This window comes from Numenius arquata, chromosome 10, assembly GCF_964106895.1.
Source record: "Numenius arquata chromosome 10, bNumArq3.hap1.1, whole genome shotgun sequence".
NCBI lineage: Eukaryota > Metazoa > Chordata > Aves > Charadriiformes > Scolopacidae > Numenius > Numenius arquata.
The window spans coordinates 54,696,676-54,717,219 of NC_133585.1; the positions used below are offsets into that span (position 1 = coordinate 54,696,676).

The 20,544-nt window shown below is 41.5% G+C and overlaps 1 protein-coding gene across 3 annotated transcripts in view; it reads right to left on the reverse strand.

Moving 5' to 3' along the window:
- Positions 1–3,664: 3,664 nt before the first annotated feature.
- The window catches only part of WDR17 (WD repeat domain 17), a 39,723-nt gene continuing 22,843 nt past the window's right edge, over positions 3,665–20,544 (reverse strand). For 2 of the 3 annotated variants that reach the window (XM_074154488.1, XM_074154489.1), the window contains 18 exons: positions 19,498–19,700; positions 19,209–19,358; positions 18,955–19,085; positions 17,626–17,751; positions 16,242–16,397; positions 15,900–15,964; positions 15,587–15,719; positions 14,293–14,384; positions 13,271–13,370; positions 11,955–12,094; positions 9,795–9,815; positions 8,719–8,830; positions 7,567–7,708; positions 7,376–7,478; positions 6,825–6,926; positions 4,803–4,886; positions 4,488–4,686; positions 3,665–3,784 (listed from right to left, as the gene is read on the reverse strand). In XM_074154488.1, the coding sequence (XP_074010589.1) occupies positions 3,665–3,784; positions 4,488–4,686; positions 4,803–4,886; positions 6,825–6,926; positions 7,376–7,478; positions 7,567–7,708; positions 8,719–8,830; positions 9,795–9,815; positions 11,955–12,094; positions 13,271–13,370; positions 14,293–14,384; positions 15,587–15,719; positions 15,900–15,964; positions 16,242–16,397; positions 17,626–17,751; positions 18,955–19,085; positions 19,209–19,358; positions 19,498–19,700 (2,179 nt within the window). The remainder of the gene's footprint in view (positions 3,785–4,487; positions 4,687–4,802; positions 4,887–6,824; positions 6,927–7,375; positions 7,479–7,566; positions 7,709–8,718; positions 8,831–9,794; positions 9,816–11,954; positions 12,095–13,270; positions 13,371–14,292; positions 14,385–15,586; positions 15,720–15,899; positions 15,965–16,241; positions 16,398–17,625; positions 17,752–18,954; positions 19,086–19,208; positions 19,359–19,497; positions 19,701–20,544) is intronic. The other variant, XM_074154491.1, reaches the window with a different exon arrangement.

A 20,544-nucleotide genomic window follows, 5' to 3' on the forward strand; every position in this document is an offset into this window, starting at 1 on the left:
CTCCCCTCCTTCCCTCTCCCTCTCCCCTCCTTCCCTCTCCCTCTCCCCTCCTTCCCTCTCCCTCTCCCCTCCTTCCCTCTCCCCTCCTTCCCTCTCCCCTCCTTCCCTCTCCCCTCCTTCCCTCTCCCTCTCCCCTCCTTCCCTTTCCCTGCTGAATCACAGCTCGTGGGCGTATTAAATACTTATTTGCCGTACGTTATCGTGTAGGATCCGTGAGGTTTGGTGGAGATGTGGGCGCTGAAGTTCCCTGTATCAGGACGGAGCTCACCCTGAAAAGGCCGTTAGTTCTCCTGCTGTTTGTAAATAATTTATCCACGTGCAAACCCAGTGTCGATTCCGTGTCTCCTTTGGGTATTTATGTCCCTCCTGGAGAGATGTGAAGCGGGGAACTAACTCTGGAGGAAGTTTTCACGAAGAGGAACGGTTACTCAGCTGCTGAATTATTACCACCTCAAAAAAGCAGCTCTTGGACATTTTTCCTTGTTTAATCTTAATTTGCCTCTTTTCCCTCCAAAAACTGCAGTGAGAGCCTCTCTGGAGGCCCCATAAAGTCCGATGTGAGGAACATCCTCTGTAACGGAGCGCGTTGGGTGGGCTGGGTTTCCATAGAGCCATAGGATCACAGAGACACAGAACGGTTTGGGTTGGAAGGGACCTTGAGGATCATCCAGTGCCACCCCCTGCCCTGGGCAGGGACACCTCCCACCAGACCAGGTTGCTCCAAGTCCCCTCCAACCTGGCCTTGAACCCCTCCAGGGATGGGGCAGTTTTCACCAAGAAACTACTGGTTTTCTGTACGAGACCATTAATTGGTATTTTCTTCAAGAACCAAGGCAACCAGGGCACCGGCTCTGATGTAGCGTGAGATCATTCAGACCCTCACCTGAAGGGCTGCTCGGCGCTTTTCAAGCTCAACTCGGGGAAAAGCGTCATTAGAAAGAGGCACTTCCGTGTTCCATGAGGTGAGACCGGTTTCCAGCAAACAGGGTTCTTCTGCAAAACACCCGCTGGAAGCAAAACAAGCTCAGCTGAAGAGCCGGCAGGTATGGAGTTCCTTGCAGCAGAATCATAGAACGGTTACAGTTGGAAGGGACCTTAAAGATCATCCAAGTTCCAACCCCCTGCCCTGGGCCTCATCTTAAATCCTAATTCTGGATTTAAAGGATTTTACCCAATGAAGAAATTCAAGGAGAGGGACTCAAAGGGTCATATTCCCATTTAAAAGCCGGCACTGCAACGGGAAGAGGTCACAGCACGACAGGTTTGTTCTCAGAATCGTTTTGGGACTCACCTGGGAAGGTCCCAGACGTGTCGGGAACGTCCGTCGGATTCTTTCCCCGGAGCCATGAACTTACGCCGTCGGGATAAAGGGATGTTAAACTGAACCGAGACTTATCGGTGAGCGGGAAGCGGGAGCTGACGAGCGGGATAAATTCATGGAGACAGAGCCGTGCTTTTACAGAAGAGTCCGACAACCAGTTGAAGACAACGGATCCTTTGCCAGGAAGGGGAAGCACCCGGGGGTGGCCGGCTCTGCCCGACAACGAAGCCACGCGGTAGCGAATAGCACAATCGGAAATTATTTTTTAAATTATTTTTAAAAACGCTGAATTTCTGATTTTCGCAACGGCAGCAGACACAGGGACAACCTTTCCTGCCCGTTCCCTCGCCCTGCACAACCCCAGCCCCCTTTTCCTCACGACGACCGTTATCCGAGGGATCCCAGCAGGAAAAGCGCCCTTTGCCTTAAACGTTGCGTTTCAGCAGCTTCCCCTCCCTCTCTGATTGAGAGAGGCCGGAGCCGTCGGGGGCCCGTGGTGAGGCACAACTCACGCGCAACAAATCGATGCGGTTACACTACGTACCGCGAGATGTTTCAAGTGTGAAATATCGGGAAAAATCCTTAGGACGTAGCAAAAAAAAAAATGTTAGTTTTTGTGGGAGGGCGGCAGCCGTGTCACTCCTCGGCCACGGGGCCTTCGCTCCCCCGGTCCTGGTAACGACCCTTCCATCGGGGGTCGCACGGTCCACGGGCTAAAACCCAGTTAATCTCGGACAGAAGCAACCGATGGGAAATTCTTTCACAAACCATGAATTTTTATTTCTGAAATCCAACCCTCTCCCCCACCCCCCAGGCTCTACAAGGCTGAAACAAAGGGAAACGTTTTCCCAACAATACCCGCCAAAAGCCAAGCCTTCTGTTCCGGCATCAAATACGGACAAAAAGGGTTTTCTAGAGCTTCCAAGTCAGCTCAGCTTTTTTTCTCCCCCCCCACCCCCCGTATACACCACGAACCTTTCGATAACACTCTGGGACGGCGACAGAACGCGTTTTTAACCAAACTAAAATAGACAGGGATTTAGAATTTCTAATCTCCCCCGAGATGTGGAGGCAAACGGGGGCAGCGAGGGTTCCGTGGGGCAGAGGCTGCTAAACCCCTTCTGTCGCTCCCGCTTTTACAAGGGTTTCTCTTAAAACAGTTCTGCCGATTTTTAATTGCAACTTCTTGCCATTTTATGGAACTATCAGGAATTTAAAATTCACTCTAAAGCGGCAACGACACGATAGAAGAGCAGAGAAAGGGGATTTCTGCCCGCGTGCCAGCAATTAAGCTGATAAAGAATATTCTAACGAAGGCATCCTCTCTGCAGGTAATTCTAAGAATTATTAAGAAGAATAAATATGAATAAGACCAGGAATAAGATTTGCCTAACGATTAAATTCCATACTAGACACAGCTTTAAAATTTAAATATTCTTAGTATTCTATTGCCATAAATTTTGTTTCCCCCCATCTGAGCACAGCTTGAATAAATAAAAATATACGCACGAGTATTTACTGCTGCTCTCTCGTCCTCACCTGTGTATTTATAACTAATACAAAATGTAAAAAGAAAACAAGGATTTTAAATATACATAACGTATTTAAATAATTTCAATACATTTGCTGTTTGTTCCTTACAAACCCTTTGTTGTTTTTTTTTTTTAAATAAAAAAAAAGGTTTTATAAATATATTTTAGCTTCCAGTGAAAGTATAAGGGGGGCAGTCGCCAAAGATGAACTTATTAGAAAATAGAACTTTATAACAATCGGAATATTCAAATCTATCCAAACAAAACGTCGGCGAACATCTCCGTGCCGCTATTAAAGCACAATCACTAACGGATGAAAAAAAAAAATCATCTGAATCATCACTTTTTAAATTTTCCTCTTTTTCTATAGACTCCTGTGTGTAAAAATGAGTTAAAATTGAACGGGGGGCACCCGAGGCGTGAAACAGCCGCGGGGTTCCAGTCCTTCCCAAAGCGGCTGGAGCCAGCGCCAGCGAAGCCCTTCCGGAATTCTGCATTTCAGAGCCATTTTGTGGGTTTCACAGTTTTTTATCCATCCTTTTTAAAAGTGCAGCCGTTTCCTTACTTCCTGTAGGAGGCGCCTGTCCCACCGAGCCGACCGAAACAGGGCGCTATCGTCTGACAGCGCTATTTTGATTTAAAAAAAAAAAAAATAATAAGAGAGACATGTCTGCCTATGAAATTAGGGCTTCTTGTGGTTTTTTCTTTGGATTCTCAAACAACTTTTTCTTTGGATTATCAACAAACATTTGTATAGAAATCCTTTTCTTACAATTTTCCAAGTCCCCAGCGCTTGGCCCCTCGGGAGGAATCAGAAGGGGTTGAGGCGGATACCGGTTCCCAGCGGGGAGAAAGGATTGACTTTGGCCCACATCAGCGCGTCGTTCAGCGAAATGGCAGATTTCCCGTCCTCCAGGAAGAACACGGGCCCCTGTTCCGCGAAAATGGTTGGGAAGGGAGAGGAAAAGAGAAAGAGAGAGGGCACGAGCGGTGTGAGAACGAGGAGAGCCACAAGGAGAGCGCGCTCATATGAAAACCTCACTTACAGCCATCGTCTACGTTCCTGCAAAGATTGTGCCCCACCAAGTGGAGAAGAGAAGGCTGAGGGGGGATCTGATCATGGCCTCTAAATACTTCAAGGGTGGGTGTCAGGAGGACGGGGCCAGGCTTTTTTCAGTGGTGCCCAGGGACAGGACAAGAGGGAACGGGCACAAACTGGAACATAAGAAGTTCCATCTCAACATGAGGAGGAACTTCTTTACTTTGAGGGTGGCAGAGCCCTGGAAGAGGCTGCCCAGAGAGGTGGTGGAGTCTCCGTGTCTGGAGACATTCCAAACCTGCCTGGACACGTTCCTGTGCAACCTGATTTGGCAGGGGGTTGGACTGGATGATCTCCAGAGGTCCCTGCCAACCCCATAGCATTCTGTGATCCTGTGATATAGTCTTTCTTACCTAGAAGGTGTCAGCACTTGTCCTCTTTAATTTCTGCTGCTGTGACAAGAGGGAAAAACCTTTTTCCTCCCAAATGATGGGAGGGACCTTACATTTATGGCAACCTCCCAAGTGGTGACCACAACCACTGAAGGACCACCCCGGGGCGGGGAAGACCATGGAATCGTAGACTCAAGTGGTACCTGTATCCTCAGCCCGGTCAGACAGGAGATGTGAGGCTCCGCGTGGCTGGGGAGGTTCGAGCCGGTGACGTTGTCCGGCCCCACCATCCCTTGGAGAGGCTCCTCTGGGATTCGGGCCAGAAGGAGGGAATAGACCCGTCTCTGCGACTCGGACGGGGGGGTCCCTGGGGAGTCGTTGGCCGGCCTGCCACAGGAGACACTTGTTTGGCAACTATAAATCCCGTGTTAGAAATGAAGAGCCACAAAGCGCTCACAAAGGAAGGAAATAACTGGATTTTGATAATTTCCTATTTTTCCACCTACTTGTGTAACTGCGAACAGGCTCTCCAGGCATCCAGCTCCTCCGAGAGCTGCTCGATCCTCAAAGGGACAGACACCTCCCGTCTTTTTAAAAGCTGACTGAAAAGGGATGCAAATAATTAAAGGGCAAATTAATTCTAAAAATGAATATTTTCGTAAAAGAAAAACAAGACATACAGTAGTAACATAAAGCTATTTTTGTTGGGATACGGAAATAACTTTATGGAAATAAACTGATCCTTCATGATAATCACTATATTAAACCTTAGAAATATTAAATTACTAGATATAAAAAGCATATTTTTATTTAAGTTTGATTTAAATTATCCCTATTTACACCTATAAAAAGTGTACATTTAAGTTTGATTTTAATTGCCCCTATTCATACCTTCTTATTTGTTTGTCTTTAATTAGCTCTATTTTTTCCTTTATATTGTAAGGCTATATGCATTCCGATTTCTTAATTATGACAACTTCATAAAAATAAAGGGCCCATTTTGCCTGAATATAGCAGCTCTAATAAAAATCGAGTGAAGTGCAACGTGGTTCAACACAGGCTCTGGGAGAGCCCTGTTTCACCTGGTTTCTTGGGGGAAACACTTCCAAACCCCTTGCAACGGCTGCATTTTTTAGTTTATCAAAATATAATACACGGGACAGCTATTGCCTGACCTAATTTCTCACAGAACGAGTGGTCGGGCGTTGGAACAGGCTGCCCGGGGAGGGGGTTGAGTCACCATCCCTGGATGTGTTTAAGAGCCGTTTAGATGTGGTGTTGGGGGATATGGTGTAGGGGAGAACTTTGTAGTGTAGGGTAGATGGTTGGACTCGATGATCCCAAGGGTCTCTTCCAACCTGGACGTTCTATGATTCTATGATTCTATGATAATTCAACACAATCCCATTTGTGTCGAGACACGTTCAAAATGTCCAGCTTAAGATGGGCTGGAATCTAAAAATCTATGAATTCTGAAAATATTGGGCAATCTGAGAAAAAATGTAGAGCGGTATTGTCCTGTTCTTTAAATCCCAGGAGAACTTAAAGCTTCTCAGCCAAAGTACCACAACCTGAATCTCAAAATGGCTTGTTACTGTAATTAATTATTAATTCATTATTATTATTAATTCAGTCTTGGGCTCCATACTCTAGGAAAGACATTGAGGTGCTGGAGCGTGTCCAGAGAAGGGCAACGGAGCTGGTGAGGGGTCCGGAGCACAAGTCTTGTGAGGAGCAGCTGAGGGAGCTGGGGGTGTTCAGCCTGGAGAAAAGGAGGCTGAGGGGAGACCTTCTCGCTCTCTCCAACTCCCTGAAAGGAGGGGGTAGCCAGGGGGGTTGGTCTCTTCTCCCAAGGAACAGGCGATGGGACAAGAGGAAACGGCCTCAAGTGGCACCAGGGGAGGTTGAGGATGGATATTGGGAAAAAAAATTTTCACCCAAAAGGGTTGTCAAGGATATGAAGAGACTGCCCAGGGGTCAGATGGGCCTAGTCAGGTCAGGTCAAGTCAACTGGTTGGGGCTGAACTGGGCCAAGAGGCCAGGACCAGGCCAGGTCAGACCAAGTGGCCCAGGTCAAGCATATTAATGCCTGGAAACATCAGCCCACGGAGCAACACAAGGTCCAGCCAGATTTCCTGGTGGGATTTGAGCCAGTGCCCAGTCAAACTCCAAGTTCTCCAAGTTCAAAGGTTGTCCTTGTGGCTACTGAGCAGGTCCATGCAAATGGTCTACACGCGGATACTAAGTTAGAACTGTCACTGCCATCATACGACCACGCTGAATACTCACCAACCTCTAAAAACCGTTCTTCTTAGAGAACTAAGAGTTTGACTGAAATCCCGGAATCACAACTTGTTACTTTCAGGTGTCTAAGGCACAAAGTACAGAAGGTTCTACAGGCAGGCACGGAAACACCCCGGGGAGGTTCACAACAGAACTGGCAACTCAAAATCGTATTGTTGTTTGGAAGGGGCGGGACAGGAAAGGGGGGAAAATGTAGGGGCTGGGATTTCTCAGCGTCACTGGACACACAACGTCACCTCGTGTACTCATAAAGCGCCGGGACGATGCTGTTGTACTGTCTCCTGATAGCGAGTAACGCGCCGACGTAGCCACACAAAATCAGCAACTCGTTCCGAAATCTATAAATGGGCAAGGATTAACCATGAGCAACAACAAGCAGTCGCAAAAAAAAACCCCATGAAACAAAGCTATATTCAAATGATAATTTTAAAACTTAATTTAGCCACCCGTCTCCTGTGGAGAATACACGGTTGCTGATTATGCTTCTTTTCCATGCGGTGTAATGGTTAAAACAGACCCCATCCACTTTATGCTGATCTCAATTATTACATTTAAAATAGTAAATAACAGTAAAATCTCTTTTTTCTTCTTCCTAAACCTTGACAATTTAGGAAAATCCCAGTTCCTATTCTCCATACTGGGAACAGCCTTGTTCTTGACATTTTTTTGTACGCCTCTTCGGGTAAACAGAAAAAATGATATTAGCAGCGTGCCCCTATATTTTCTTAATTCCAAAAGTTTCCTTTAATGAAACTTCCACTTTTATAAGGAAGGAAAATGTACTCACTCACTACATTTATGCAACACCAGCCGCTCGGTGCGTATGTAACTCAGAAGATCAAGATAGGGACAGACGGAATCTAAAGTCCAATCTGAGCCACGGAGTTGTTCTGTTGGAAAACAGAAAGAGAAAAGGTCTCCAGAGGCAAATCCTGCACCGACTGACGCCGTGAAAGGTTTCCTCCTCCAAGCACCCACCTTTCACGTACTGGATGCCGATGGGCAGAGCCTTTTCAGGTTCTGTGCTTAACAGATAGTACTTTATGGTTTCCAATACGTCCCCATCAGCCTGAACTGTCTCAGCCAACCGCAGACATTCTTCTACGTCAGGAAGATTACACTGGAAAACAGGGATTTTGGCAAAGAATTATTGTAAGGTTCAAACAGTTCTCTAAGATGCTTAAGTTTGCACATAATAATAGAATGGTTTGGGTTGGAAGCGACCTCAAAGCCCCCCCAGTTCCACCCCCTGCCCTGGGCAGGGACACCTCCCACCAGACCAGGTTGCTCCAAGCCCCCTCCAACCTGGCCTTGAACCCCTCCAGGGATGGGGCAGCCACAGCTTCTCTGGGCAACCTGGGCCAGGCTCTCACCACCCTCACAGCAAAGAAGTGCTTCCCCAGATCTCATCTCCATCTCCCCTCTTTCAGTGTCAAACCCTTCCCCCTCCTCCTAGGGCTCCCCTCCCTGATCCAGAGTCCCTCCCCATCTTTCCTGGAGCCCCTTGAGGGACTGGAAGGGGCTCTAAGGTCTCCCCGGAGCCTTCTCTTCTCCAGGCTGAACCCCCCCAACTCTCTCAGCCTGTCAACAGTAAGATCAAACTCTCTCTGAAAGAATTTAAGCAGCATCAGTTTCCATTATTAAAGTTTTTTTTTTAACTTTTTCCTATTGCTTTATAGATGTGCAGCCTGAGCCGAACATTAAGGGAGCTGGTGGAGGAGACCCTTCTGCTGCTGCAGAAGAAAGGGGGGATTTAAGGAGGTTACAGACATGAGATGTAAAACAATCCAGGACAGGACAGAAAACTGATCTGCCATGACACAGTTAGCTGCACTTGAGCGATGAGGAGGTTACAAAGGTATTTCTGAAGTTCATAAGCTACTCCAACGGTCACCCGTGTCATGGAAAGGCTACACACAGAGTAGAATTCAAAAAATAAAGTTCTTCTCATGCAACACTAAAAAATAAAGTCAATAAAGACTAAAAGATCAAAAAAGGACACGGAACATATAAGACTGTTAGTGACAAATCCATCCCACAGATTTACTTGCCCTTTAATTTTCTGAAATTAGTAACCAACTCAGTACAAAACCTCTCGTTAGCGTTCAGGTAAATGCTTTTCCATCGTACCTTTTCGTGCAGGTCATTGATTTCCGCTGCGCATCCAGGATAAAAAGCACATAGTTTCACTAATTGCAGTTTATTCTCGGGAATCATCATGAGGAGATCAGCCGCTAAATCCCTGCGCGAACAAGAGACGACACGTGGTTACTCGCTGGTTTGTAATAGGAGGAAACTTGGTTTTCTCTTTTACGTTCCTTTTATAACACAGATTTTACTGAAAAAATACTATTTGTAGAGAAGAGCACGTCCCCGACCACAAGAAACAGAAGTATCCCCAAGTCTCTATTTTGGTGCAATAAATGAAGCTTAATCTATTCATCTTTTTGGGGAAGTTATATGTTAATTTGCTGTTGTTTTAGTTGGTTGAATTAAAATGTTGTGAATTCCTCAAGCGTCAGAGCCAGCTCCAAGAGAGATGGAAGAACATGGGGAGGGGAAGGGAGGAGGGAGGGAGGAGGGAGAAGGGCAAAGGGAAGATGTTAATGTGGCTCTGTCATGAAACTCTCCTCAAACTTCAGGCTTCTAAAGCGCCGTGGCACCAGCAGAAAACATCTCTCGGCCACCCCCGACGGCCAGTGCTTCTGCCCCGTTACAAAAGAGAGCTTTTACAAGGAAAGAACACGATGCCTCTTTTCATCCTTCTGAAAGGAAACCCGGGTTTTCTTGATATTTTCTTGAAATATTCCTAACTTTTTACCATTTGTTACCCCCTCCTTAACACAACAAGCAGCTACAGGGAACTCAAGTGAATATTAATCAATTATTTTGAAACAATTATTCTATTGAGCTTTTAATAACTGATTATTCTGGTTGGTCCGTGACTCTCCTGTTCACGCAGACGTGGTGTCTCCTGTGACCCACAAGAGTGACTTGTCCCTGCCAAAGGCAAAAACTCCTGCTGGATTTTCAGAGCGTGGCCCTTGGCTTAAAAATGTGAGCTACGGTCAAGTATTTGCAGCTGCTTTCCAGCCCACTTCCGAGTATCGATAACAATTAAAAAAATTAAACCCTTAGTTTAAGCTTATTTTTAGCATTAGTAAAGTCAAACACCTTTCAACTCTCTCTATAAACAAGGAAAATACCTGTATCCGAGCGATGGAAAGCTAAAAGGAAAATATTGAAACAGTGAGGAACAAAACTTTATATTTTATATTATATATATTTTATATTATATATTTATAATTTTATATATATTTTATATTATGTAAATTTATATTATAAATATATTATATATAGAAATATATATAATATAAATATATAAAAATATATATAAATATATAAATATATATAATATATATAATATATATAAATATATATTATATATATTTTATATTATATATTTAATATTTATATTATGGTTTATATTCTCACTTTAAAGAGGCAAAATCTAATAGAAGATAAACTACAACAACAAATCTAAGGGCCAGTTTAACCAACTTTGTTTAACAACAACAAGAAAAAAAGCACTTTTTGACGACCCAAAGAAGCTCATGCCAATTTGGAAAATTTATTACACCCTTCCCACGCAATAGCCACTTTTCCAAGATATAGAAAGGCTCATTCAGAATATAATGTATTTCACAAGTTCTTAAACTATTTTCAAGATCAGTTACTCACATGCACTCGTCTTCACAGGCAATTTAAACACTTTTCAAAAGTGATCAGAAATTGCTCAGCTAAAAAAAGCCTGAAATCAAATGTTTATTTAAAAAAAAAACCAACCCAAAGAAGCCCTCATATAATGGCCCACAAATTGTGTTACCTGGAATGGCTTTTTTTAAGAATTAAACTGAGAACACTGTCAGTCTAAAGAATAAAAGCAGGTGGCTGAGCCTGCGCAGGCAGGATTCGGCACCTCGAGTAAAATACCACGAGCCTTGTGGAGAGCAGGAGGCTGATTTTAGCAGTATTTAGTTGCTAAAAACAAATAAAATGAAAATGGTGTTCTTAAAGACTGGCACGTTTTCCCAGGGCTGTAGATTCGGAAAGACAGGGAAGGGCACGGATGCTGAGCTTTGACTTTTTTGTTTGGATTTTATATTTTAGAGCACTTCTAAAAAAAATAAATTAATAAACCACAAAAAAAACCCAACCCAAAACCCACAACCAAACCCCCCAAACCATTGCAATAACTGATGTCATTACTAACCCATCAAGGTCCTTTCGGTGTTCCTTGAGGTGCCTACAATGAAGTATGTCTCTAGAATGAAATGTTTCCAATTGATGGATAACTCAAAGCGTAACAACCAGTGAAACCAAAAAAGGGCAAACATCAGAGTCCCCTGACCTCCAGCTTCCCCGTACGCGGAGGGGGCCAAGGGGGATTACACTGTGTTTTATTACACTGTCTTTATTACAAAATATTCAGGAATTTTTGATTTTTTTCCTACAGTATAGAAAAATGTCCTGCAAATGCTCTGCAGGGAGCAGTTCTCCAGGTTTCTCTCAGGCTCCCTCTGGATGCTTAAGCAAATACCAGCCACAGCAGAAAAACTGATGATCAGTTGCAGTATCTGCTTAAGCACAGGTTTTCTACGAAATGTTAATTCCCAAACAGCTATACAGCTGTGAGAAATACCTTAGGATGATTTTCTGCTTTTTAGTAGACAAAAACCAGACCAAAACTGTATCCTTCACAGTAAAACCACTGCAAGGAGGAGAAGAAAATGTAGCAGAGAGAAATTTTCCCCTCTGTGCAGCAGAGAAACGACCCACTCCTGCAGAATTAAATAGGAATCGTTTCATCCTTCAGTCTTGTCAGCTGCCTTGTACTCCCAATACCAACATCAAATCATTCCTCAGCCTCTTAACAAGCACGTTTTTCCAGCAAGGACTTAAAAATCCCTTCACAGATCCTACTTAAGCTTCTCTTCCTTTTGACTTTATAATTCAATTCCAGCCTTACTTTGCCTGAAACTAATTTTTACCCAGTACAGACTGGGATTTACTGCGCTACTTATTGCCCAAGCATCAGGGGGTTTTCAGCAGGTTTCAGACTCTGTTTGACAACGACTCTTCCCTCATTTGCAACGCATATGTCACGTATTTTTGAGATTAAAGCAGAACGTTTCCGTGCCCGGCGCCTCAAAGGTCTAATCCAGCAATTCTTATCCCAGCAGCGATTCCCATTCCGCTGGTTTGGTGTCTGTCAAAGTTTCAGCATGAAACACCTTTGTCTTTTTGTCGGGGGGAGGAAAAAAATAAAAATAAAATAATAACTCTTCGGATTAAGAAATTCTTACCATGTTGCTACTGTCATACATTTTCTCGCTAGCAGTTCTAGGGCATAGTGCGTTGCTTGTGCTGCGCTTTCTCCCAGGACGGAGCCCACGCTGGCCGCCAGCTCCAGCTCGTTGCCGCGGATCAGGGCTGCCATGGCAAGCTTGAGCAAAGACAAAATCACAGCGTTAAGGCCCACAGGCGTTTTTTTTTGGGGGGGGGGGGGAGGGGGGAAATCACCACGTCGAGCATAAAACATTCATTTATCAGACTGCTTTTCACAGAAGGAGAAAATACAGTTTTTAATTAAAGCTACTCTATATATGGTTTGGGTTCCTTGGACGAGTCAATAATCGTGCACCACGTGTTAAGCAGTTTTTAAATAACCAAATAGATTTCCTTCAGCAGAATGTTCTTTTATTCCACCAAGGAAATTATACATGCATAAAAAAAGCGTGACAGAAATTCCTTCTAGTCTTAAGCACGGACACTAGCTCTCAGGGTACGTATTTCCTACCTCTTTTGATGAAAGGAGACTCAAAAAAAAAACCACCCCCCAAACCCCAAAAACCCAAACCAGGAAGGGGTCTCCTGTTCTTGCCCTCTCTGGGCAACTGGAGATAGAGACCACAAAACCACTTGAAACACATCTATTTTGAAATACAGGCATTAACTGATTATTGCTTTCTCTCGGAACAGCTCATTAAGATGGAATTTTACTTCTTTTGGGGGAGAGAGGAGGAGGAACACGTTGAGTCGACAACAAAATCCAGAGAGAACGAGGGAAAGAAACAATTTGTAAAACTACAAAAAAAAAAAAAAGAAAATCTAATAAAACACTTCTTACATCTCAGCCCTATTTTTGTGCTGAGGGGTAGGGATTTTTTACTATTTACTTCACAATTTTGACTATAAATTCTTCAAGATAGAGATTGTGTCTTTTATGGCACAACAAAGTCCCAGTTCTCAATGGGTCTTTTGAGTCCCCATAAACAGTAATAATTATGTGTATAAGTATATATGTAAGGTACTTCAGTACCTTATATCTTCTTATACAACAAGATACTGTATATATGAAAATATAATTAAATAATATACTACTTTCTGTGGGTGACAGAAACCTTGAATTTAAGAGAATCAAGGGAGTTTTGCCACTACCTTCAATATTGTAAGGATCAAAATCTCTCTATAAATATACACAAAGCAAATACCAAGTATAAATAATACATTTTAGAATGTGGTACATACATTTTAAAAACCAGTTAACATGTGGAGATGTAAAAAGGAAGTCAATGTTGGCCTTTCCATACTTAAATAGAAAAAAAATATATAAGATTACCTCTATGTTTTCAACAGCCAAATGGCAACAGGCTGCAAGCACTGCATGGCCATCCTGGAAATACCATTCCGCCAGTTCCTTACTGACCTTGTGCAGGAGCCTGCAAGAAGAAAACATGAATTCTGCAAGGTGTACATCAAGGTTGGAGCTCTTCGCTTCTTCTTTTATAGACAAATCACCACATTTGCTTCTGTACCCTAAAATTCCTCTATTTGACTTAAAGATAACGACGCTGCTCGCTTTCAAAATGCAGTTTGAGCTCCATCCACTGCTTATGTTGGAGCATATTTGGGTGGATCAGTTTATCAAAATCAGTATCAGTATGGAAACGTCTCTTCAGATTGACAGAAAAAAAAGCAAATATTTGGGTATTCAACCTGTACCTGTGAACTCTGCATAAATATCTCAAATTGCTCCGAAGCCGCACATGTAAATGAAGTCACTCCACAGCCTCCGAGCTGCTTTTGTTACTACATGTGTAACCAGATAATTTGATTTAGGTTTTTGAGCACTGTTCTAAACAAGGAGAGATGTTTGGTTTTTTTGTGGGCGCAAACAGTGAAAATACCATTAATACCATTAATATGGCCATTAATGCACATTGTCAGAAATCCCCTGATGATAAAAAGTGAAGCTTCAGGAGAAGATGCATAAAACAGGGTCTCACAGATAGTTGTTCATGCTAAATCTTACTCTACTCACCAGAAGTTCTAATATGTGGCATATTCAAACATATTTAAGTGCATAGGAATGCACCTTAAAGATCAAGCAAATGAAAAGGATATTTATAATTATAATACATACCAAAAAATCCCCATTTGGTGGTAGAAGGAGGCACAATGATGGAATTATTCAGTGTGGCATCAATTAGTGACTCTATCAACTAAGTACCAGAAGACGCACTATTTTGTTGTTGAATTTTACATCACTGATGCCAAATTAAACCACTAAGGTTTATCTCCCTTGACAGCTTGACATTCTGCACTGAATTGAGGCTTTAGATATAAACGAGACCAACTTACTCATTATAATCATCTGTGTTGTTTGCACCCAAATTTGAAGATCCAGATGTTGTGGAAAGCGGTGACATCTGTATATTTCCCTCACAAGCCGCCTAGAAGGGAATAAAAAAATGGATTTATTAATGCATCAATCAGAAATGCATATGAAATGTAGCTTTTCAACAACAACAAAATAATCTAAGATCTATAAAAATCCTTCTAAGGCCCAGGAAATGTTTAAACCAATGAACTTACTCGCAGCTAAATCTTAGCCATGTTTTAGCCACTCAGACAAGAAATTCTACAAAAGCACAAGATCTTTTCCTTCCTTTAAACGTGTAGAGGATTTTTTTCAGCATTTCATTACGCTTAAAATGGACAGCGAGAGCTACAACCTTGATTTCTACACCCCAAGGAGCAAGTGGCTGTGACTGAAGGATGAATTCCATAGGTACTTCCCAGCAGGTACATCAGTAGATCTGGACAGGTTTATACAGTGGCATAAGATGAGCCTTTTTTGTGTCTGGCAATAAATTATTCCTAACATTAAACGAGAAGAGAACGGTATGCGTGAGGTGGAACCTCAGGGTTCCATTCCGTGCACTACTCAGCTACTATTAGAAGAATAACACACAGACAGACAATTTCTAAAGGACGAATCCACGTGTATTATTGAAGTCTTTATCCCTGAGGCAATTGAAGGTTCAAGGACAGGCAGGCACGAGAGAATGCACCAGGGACAAATCTTGCCAGTTTATTTAACTGATGATATTAAGGATGCAGAAATTACTCAAAAAGAATAAAGGAACGGTGAGAAAGAGTGAAATAAAGTATTGGGTCTCTCACGTTTTCTGTGCCCTTTAAACTTGCGTTTACATTAGGAAGCATTTATTTAAAAATTTGATTTCCTGCATTGATTACTGCTGCACTTGGGCAGTTTCTCCCAAAGACTCTACAGAAAGTAGCATAACCAAGACCTCAGTAGAAACGCAACAGAAATCCTACATGTCTTAGACGTCAAGGGCAACACTGACTGCTGAAAATAGGGTTAATTTTCTACTTCAACCCAAACTGAATACATTATGGGCATCTGATTGCAATTTAGAAGGAACAGGCTTAAAATCTGTGAGCATGAGATATCTTTTTATGACTTCTGGGTAAAAACAGGCCAATAGAATACGCAAGTAGGGAGTAGGGTAGGATTATTCAGCCATTTTGCCAAGGTGAACGGAACCAGCCTTTTAAATACACTTGTCATCTTCAGAGTTAGAAATGAATAGCGAAATACATCTTCCATTGATATATTTAATACTACCTGGGCAACAAGCAGAGCCTCTTTAAGTTGGCCTCGTGACGTAAAGAAAGAAACTAGTTTCTTCACATCTCCGATAGCTATGCAGTATGGGATGACATCATCATTCTCTTCCTGAATTAGCTGATCAGCTCTCCTAAATAAACAAATCAATAAATAAACAAGAAAGATCTACACACATTATCGATCATTGAACTTATCTCTACAGTACAGGTGTTCGATGAAGCCATATAAAGTTCACTGAAACCCCTCTGTCCGTTTTATGGACAGAACGTAAGATTCAGCGTCACATTTTTATGATTTTTAGATTTTTTACCTCTGCATTAACTTCCTCCAGTATTTCATCGAGACACCAGGTGCAACAGAGAGTGCTTTGTCCCACTAGAAGAAAGCAGCAACACATTTAACTTGATCGATTTATTTTGAGAAGCAGCTGTATTTTTAACTATTTTCACATTTCTTCCCTTAAAAATCAGTTTGTCAAGAGGTTAAATAAGGAATGAGCTATGCATTAGACTGCATATGTTAAAAATAAGATAATTGGAGCAAAATTACTCCTTTCTGGACTTATTTTGTTGCTACCCCGTCTCTGCTTGGGTAGCTGGTTTTCACAAACCTTCGTATTTTATTATTTTTCAATAATGCTTTGATACTTTACCTCTCCAAGTTCTACCATTAGTTCACAGTATCGCTGGATTTGTCCTAATCTCAAATGTATTTCTGCAGCTTCTTTAAGCCTCTCCTCTTTGCTGGGAGCGCCAATGCCACCTCCAAACTTGGACATTTTTACTGTTGTCAGTTCTTGAGCCTTGGACTTGGGGGTGGGGGAAGTTTAAAAAGTAAAAATTAACAAAAAAGTAAAGTTTTCAGTGATGAAAACAAGTTTTCTTAAGAATGGACTGCAGTCAAACATTGCAATGGAATATAAAGGCTGTCATTTAAGAAAAAATCCTTCTGAGAGAAGGCTAATTGGAAGAGATCACAATGAGATTACAGCGAACTAATTAGAAGAGCTTACAATGAGATTACAGAGAACTATTTATATTGTTAAAGTAACTGTTTAGTGTTTTGTTGCACACATAAATTTTCCTCAATTATCTTCCTTTAATCCTTTTTCTGTAATTTTTTTTATTCTCAACCATTTTCTCATGTGCAATAGTAATTCACAGGATGCCCATCATAAAAATCTACATTTTTTTGAAATTTCACACAGATATTTGGGAACATAAAGCATACAGAGATGAAAATTGTATTCATTATCGTTATAGTGGTGTCTAAATAAGGAAAGAATAAAGAGAGTGGGCTCAGCCTGTGTCCTGCTCTGTTGTCACCCAAGTTATAAATGTGTGAAATCACGTTTCAGGGCTGAACAGGAACCAAGACTGAATTTCTTCTCCTGGGGCCAACTGGCTGGGAAAACTGGGGTTTGGACACAGGGACCCACACCTCCAGCTTCATAATAATAGCAGAGCAGCTGCTGTTATTAGAATTAACATCACCAATAAAAAACTTCCAGCACTTAAGAGTCATAAATTGTCAAAGAGTCAGACTGTGTGTCTGGTTGCAGACCCGTATGTGCAGCGACTAATAAATCTGTGTTCTAGCACTTGAATTTCACACTCCCATCCCAGTCACTCTCCAGCTGCGCATCGGCATTAACAACAGGTTCTTGGTTTTCCTCCAGAGGGAAAAAAAAGAGCATATTTCTGCTGACTCTTCTCCACTTTCAGACACAAATTCCCCCATCCGACACCTGAACAGAACTACAAACTTCATGTTTATCCAACCAAATAATTTTATTTTATTGAATATAAAAGTATGGTGTGTGTATAATAGGGAAGACAAACTGGGTTCATAACTCAAGCTCTAGCGATTCTGGCTTTGCAATTTCTTTCCATTATTTTGAAAGCTGCTTTTGTAGTTAAAAGTCTTAACCTAACGTTTTAACACTGAATAAACTGTGATCCTTTTGTAAAGCGTTAAATGATATTTTTAAAGAATTAAATATTATATGGACTAACAACCACATAGGCTTCACTTACCATTCTAAATCGAAGGAGATGTTTCATGTGCATGATTCCTTTGCAGTAGTTTTGCGGCAGCAAACTGTCGTCCTGTCCTTTTATCACAGCAACTAAATCCCATAAATTTTTGCTGCCTCCTGGAGGCTAAAATTGTTAGGGAAGAAGAGAGTTGCATTACAGTCACGTTCAAGAGAGAAACTGGAACTTAGAAAGACATCTTGCAGGACATGAAGGCATTTTGGGGTTTTTTTTTGAATAAATTGTAAGTATTTTTATTGCTCTAACATTTGAATCAATCCTCCTGTAGAACTAGGACAATGGTTTAACGTTCAATGAGGTCTAGAAGAGAGCAAGTAATTAAAAGCTTAAAAAAAAAATTTAAAATCATTAAACTTTCTACGTGAAGGAGCTTTTCTGAGAATAACAGGATCACAAGTTGAGAAGTTCAATTATTTCTGAGCTGGTAAAAAGCAGATCCTACAGATTAAAAAAAAAAGAGAGACTATTCCCTTTTTTTTTACAGTCCCTTAAAGCTCTTACTTGACTCCCTGTAGTTTAAGCACACCACTTTATTCTCTGCACTCAAAAAGCACCGAACACAGAAGATCAAATGCATTTTTGTTCTTGGAAAAGTCTAATGTTCTTATAACAGTTTTACTCTCGATTCAAAATGGGACATCCAAATTTATAAATTCTGTAAAACAAGGATTTCCCTAAAAATCTAGTTCTAATAAAGCAGGAAATGTCAAGATTTGTGACTGAGGAATATTGTTTCAGCATTTCAAAATCAAACACTTCAATTCAGCCAGAAATCAACCCAAATATTTGGGTTGGTCATCCAGCCCTACAGCTTCTACAAGGAAACCCAGCAGTTTTGGCACCGACACTTGGGCAGTTCAAACCTCATCTGGAATGAGGGTGTCCCTTTGATGGATTAAAATGAAAAGCTTCCAATGTAGTTTGATAAAAAACAGCTTTTCATTTTCTTCAATAGAAAATTCTTGTCAAATCAAATTTTTACTGGAAAATTAAATTATCCCACCTATTTCTCTTTTTCAAAAATTGGTGTTGGCAACTGACAAACAATTCAGTCATGGACATTTTTAATACGCAGAACTGTTAAGAGACAGAATCGATTTCTGCTTATTTTCTGAGCTCCCTTTAAGAAAGGGAGAAAAAAAATGGTAGAGAAGAAAGACATTTCAGTTTTGTAGATTGATTTGATCTTAAGGTCCCTTTGATCTGATCTTAAAAGTCCCTTCCAACTTAGACAATTCTATGATTCTATGATTTCAGAAGAGAAAGTCATACACACTGACAACATCCTTAAGACCGCAGAATACTTACTGAAAAACATTCTGAAAACCACCTTAGTTTTTTTCCTCGGGGATTTCCTGTCAATTTTTCCACTTCTTGTTTAATATCCCTGGAAACTTTACCACACAGCAAAGGAGGAGCCCCGGATTCCACAGCGCGATCTAACACACGCACAAAGATTTATACATGAAAATTAAAAAATAGACAAACAAACCAGAAAGAATTATACTAACATACAGAAAATTAAAACACCGGTATATACAATTTATATATCTATATATTACCTGTATTACCGATAATCTCGTCCCAACATCTGTCTACAAAGATATTTATTTGGAGAGGGTTTATAAGAGGTGCCAATGACCAGAGTCTCACAGTGGAGTCACGAGAGCAAGATGCCATAGTGAATGGGCGACTGGGATGACACGTTAATCCTAGGAGAGAGGATATTTAAAAATGTAGTCAAATAATTAAGTTAATTTAATCAAACTGGTTATTAGATAATCTTATAAATTTTGAAATATTTACAAATGCATTTCAATCCAGAAATAAACCAAAATTTTAAAACATTACCATATACATCTGCCCCATGATCATAAACTGTGTCCAAACACGTTCCATCTCTCGTGTCCCAGACTCGAATCGTGTAGTCCCAGCTGCCGGATACTAAAAGGTAGGGAATTTCAGGATTCCACATCAGTCCCCGGACCGGAGCTGTGTGTCCACTCAGAACATTTATACACGCATCCTGTGTATAGTCCCATATTCGAACAGTACTGAAACAGGATAAAACCACCTGTGTCCATCAAATCACCGACAGAAATACGATTATCTCTCTACTTCAGCAATATTCTAAGTTTCAAATTAATCAGAATATTTATTTGCAGTATGTTTACAGAAGATGAAACAGGAGAGATTGGAGCTAAAGCCCTTTGTATTTAGGATGGGTATAAAATACAAAGAGGGTTCATCACTGGGTACTGCTAAAAGGCATTCAAAGGGTAATTTTCGCTCATGTGAAATAGAGGGGATTTACACGTAAAGAGGTTGTTGTCAAGTTCGTTTCTTTCATGAATCGTTACACTACGAATTAACAGCTTTTGCTGCAAGCACAGACATCTAATGAATGATACTGGGGAAAGCAGCAGAAGCCAGAACTCCAAACTTGTGATCCTTTACAGGAATGTTTGGCATATTCTGCAGGGAAATGGCTTAGAATCACAGAAAAAAATCCTTCCTCCTGCTTACTACAGACTGATGCCCTCTCCCTCAAAAACTATCAACAAAACCAACAAAAGAGAAGTACCTAGCACCCATTAAAAATCTCCAAAAGTTATACTTAATTATGCTTTTGAAAGACATCAAGTAAGAGCAGGTCTTGCACCCATATCTTTAGATATAACGTAAGCACGTGGTACCCTCCTTGTACCATTCCTGGGAGTAGCAGGTATCAGTCACTGACTCTACCCTTGGGAAAACATTTGGAAAATTGTATTGCTACAATTGTGATGATTTTAGATAATTTTATCCTGCTGCCCAAATACTGTATAATACTTCCCTGGAGGGGTTCAAGGCCAGGTTGGAGGGGGCTTGGAGCAACCTGGTCTGGTGGGAGGTGTC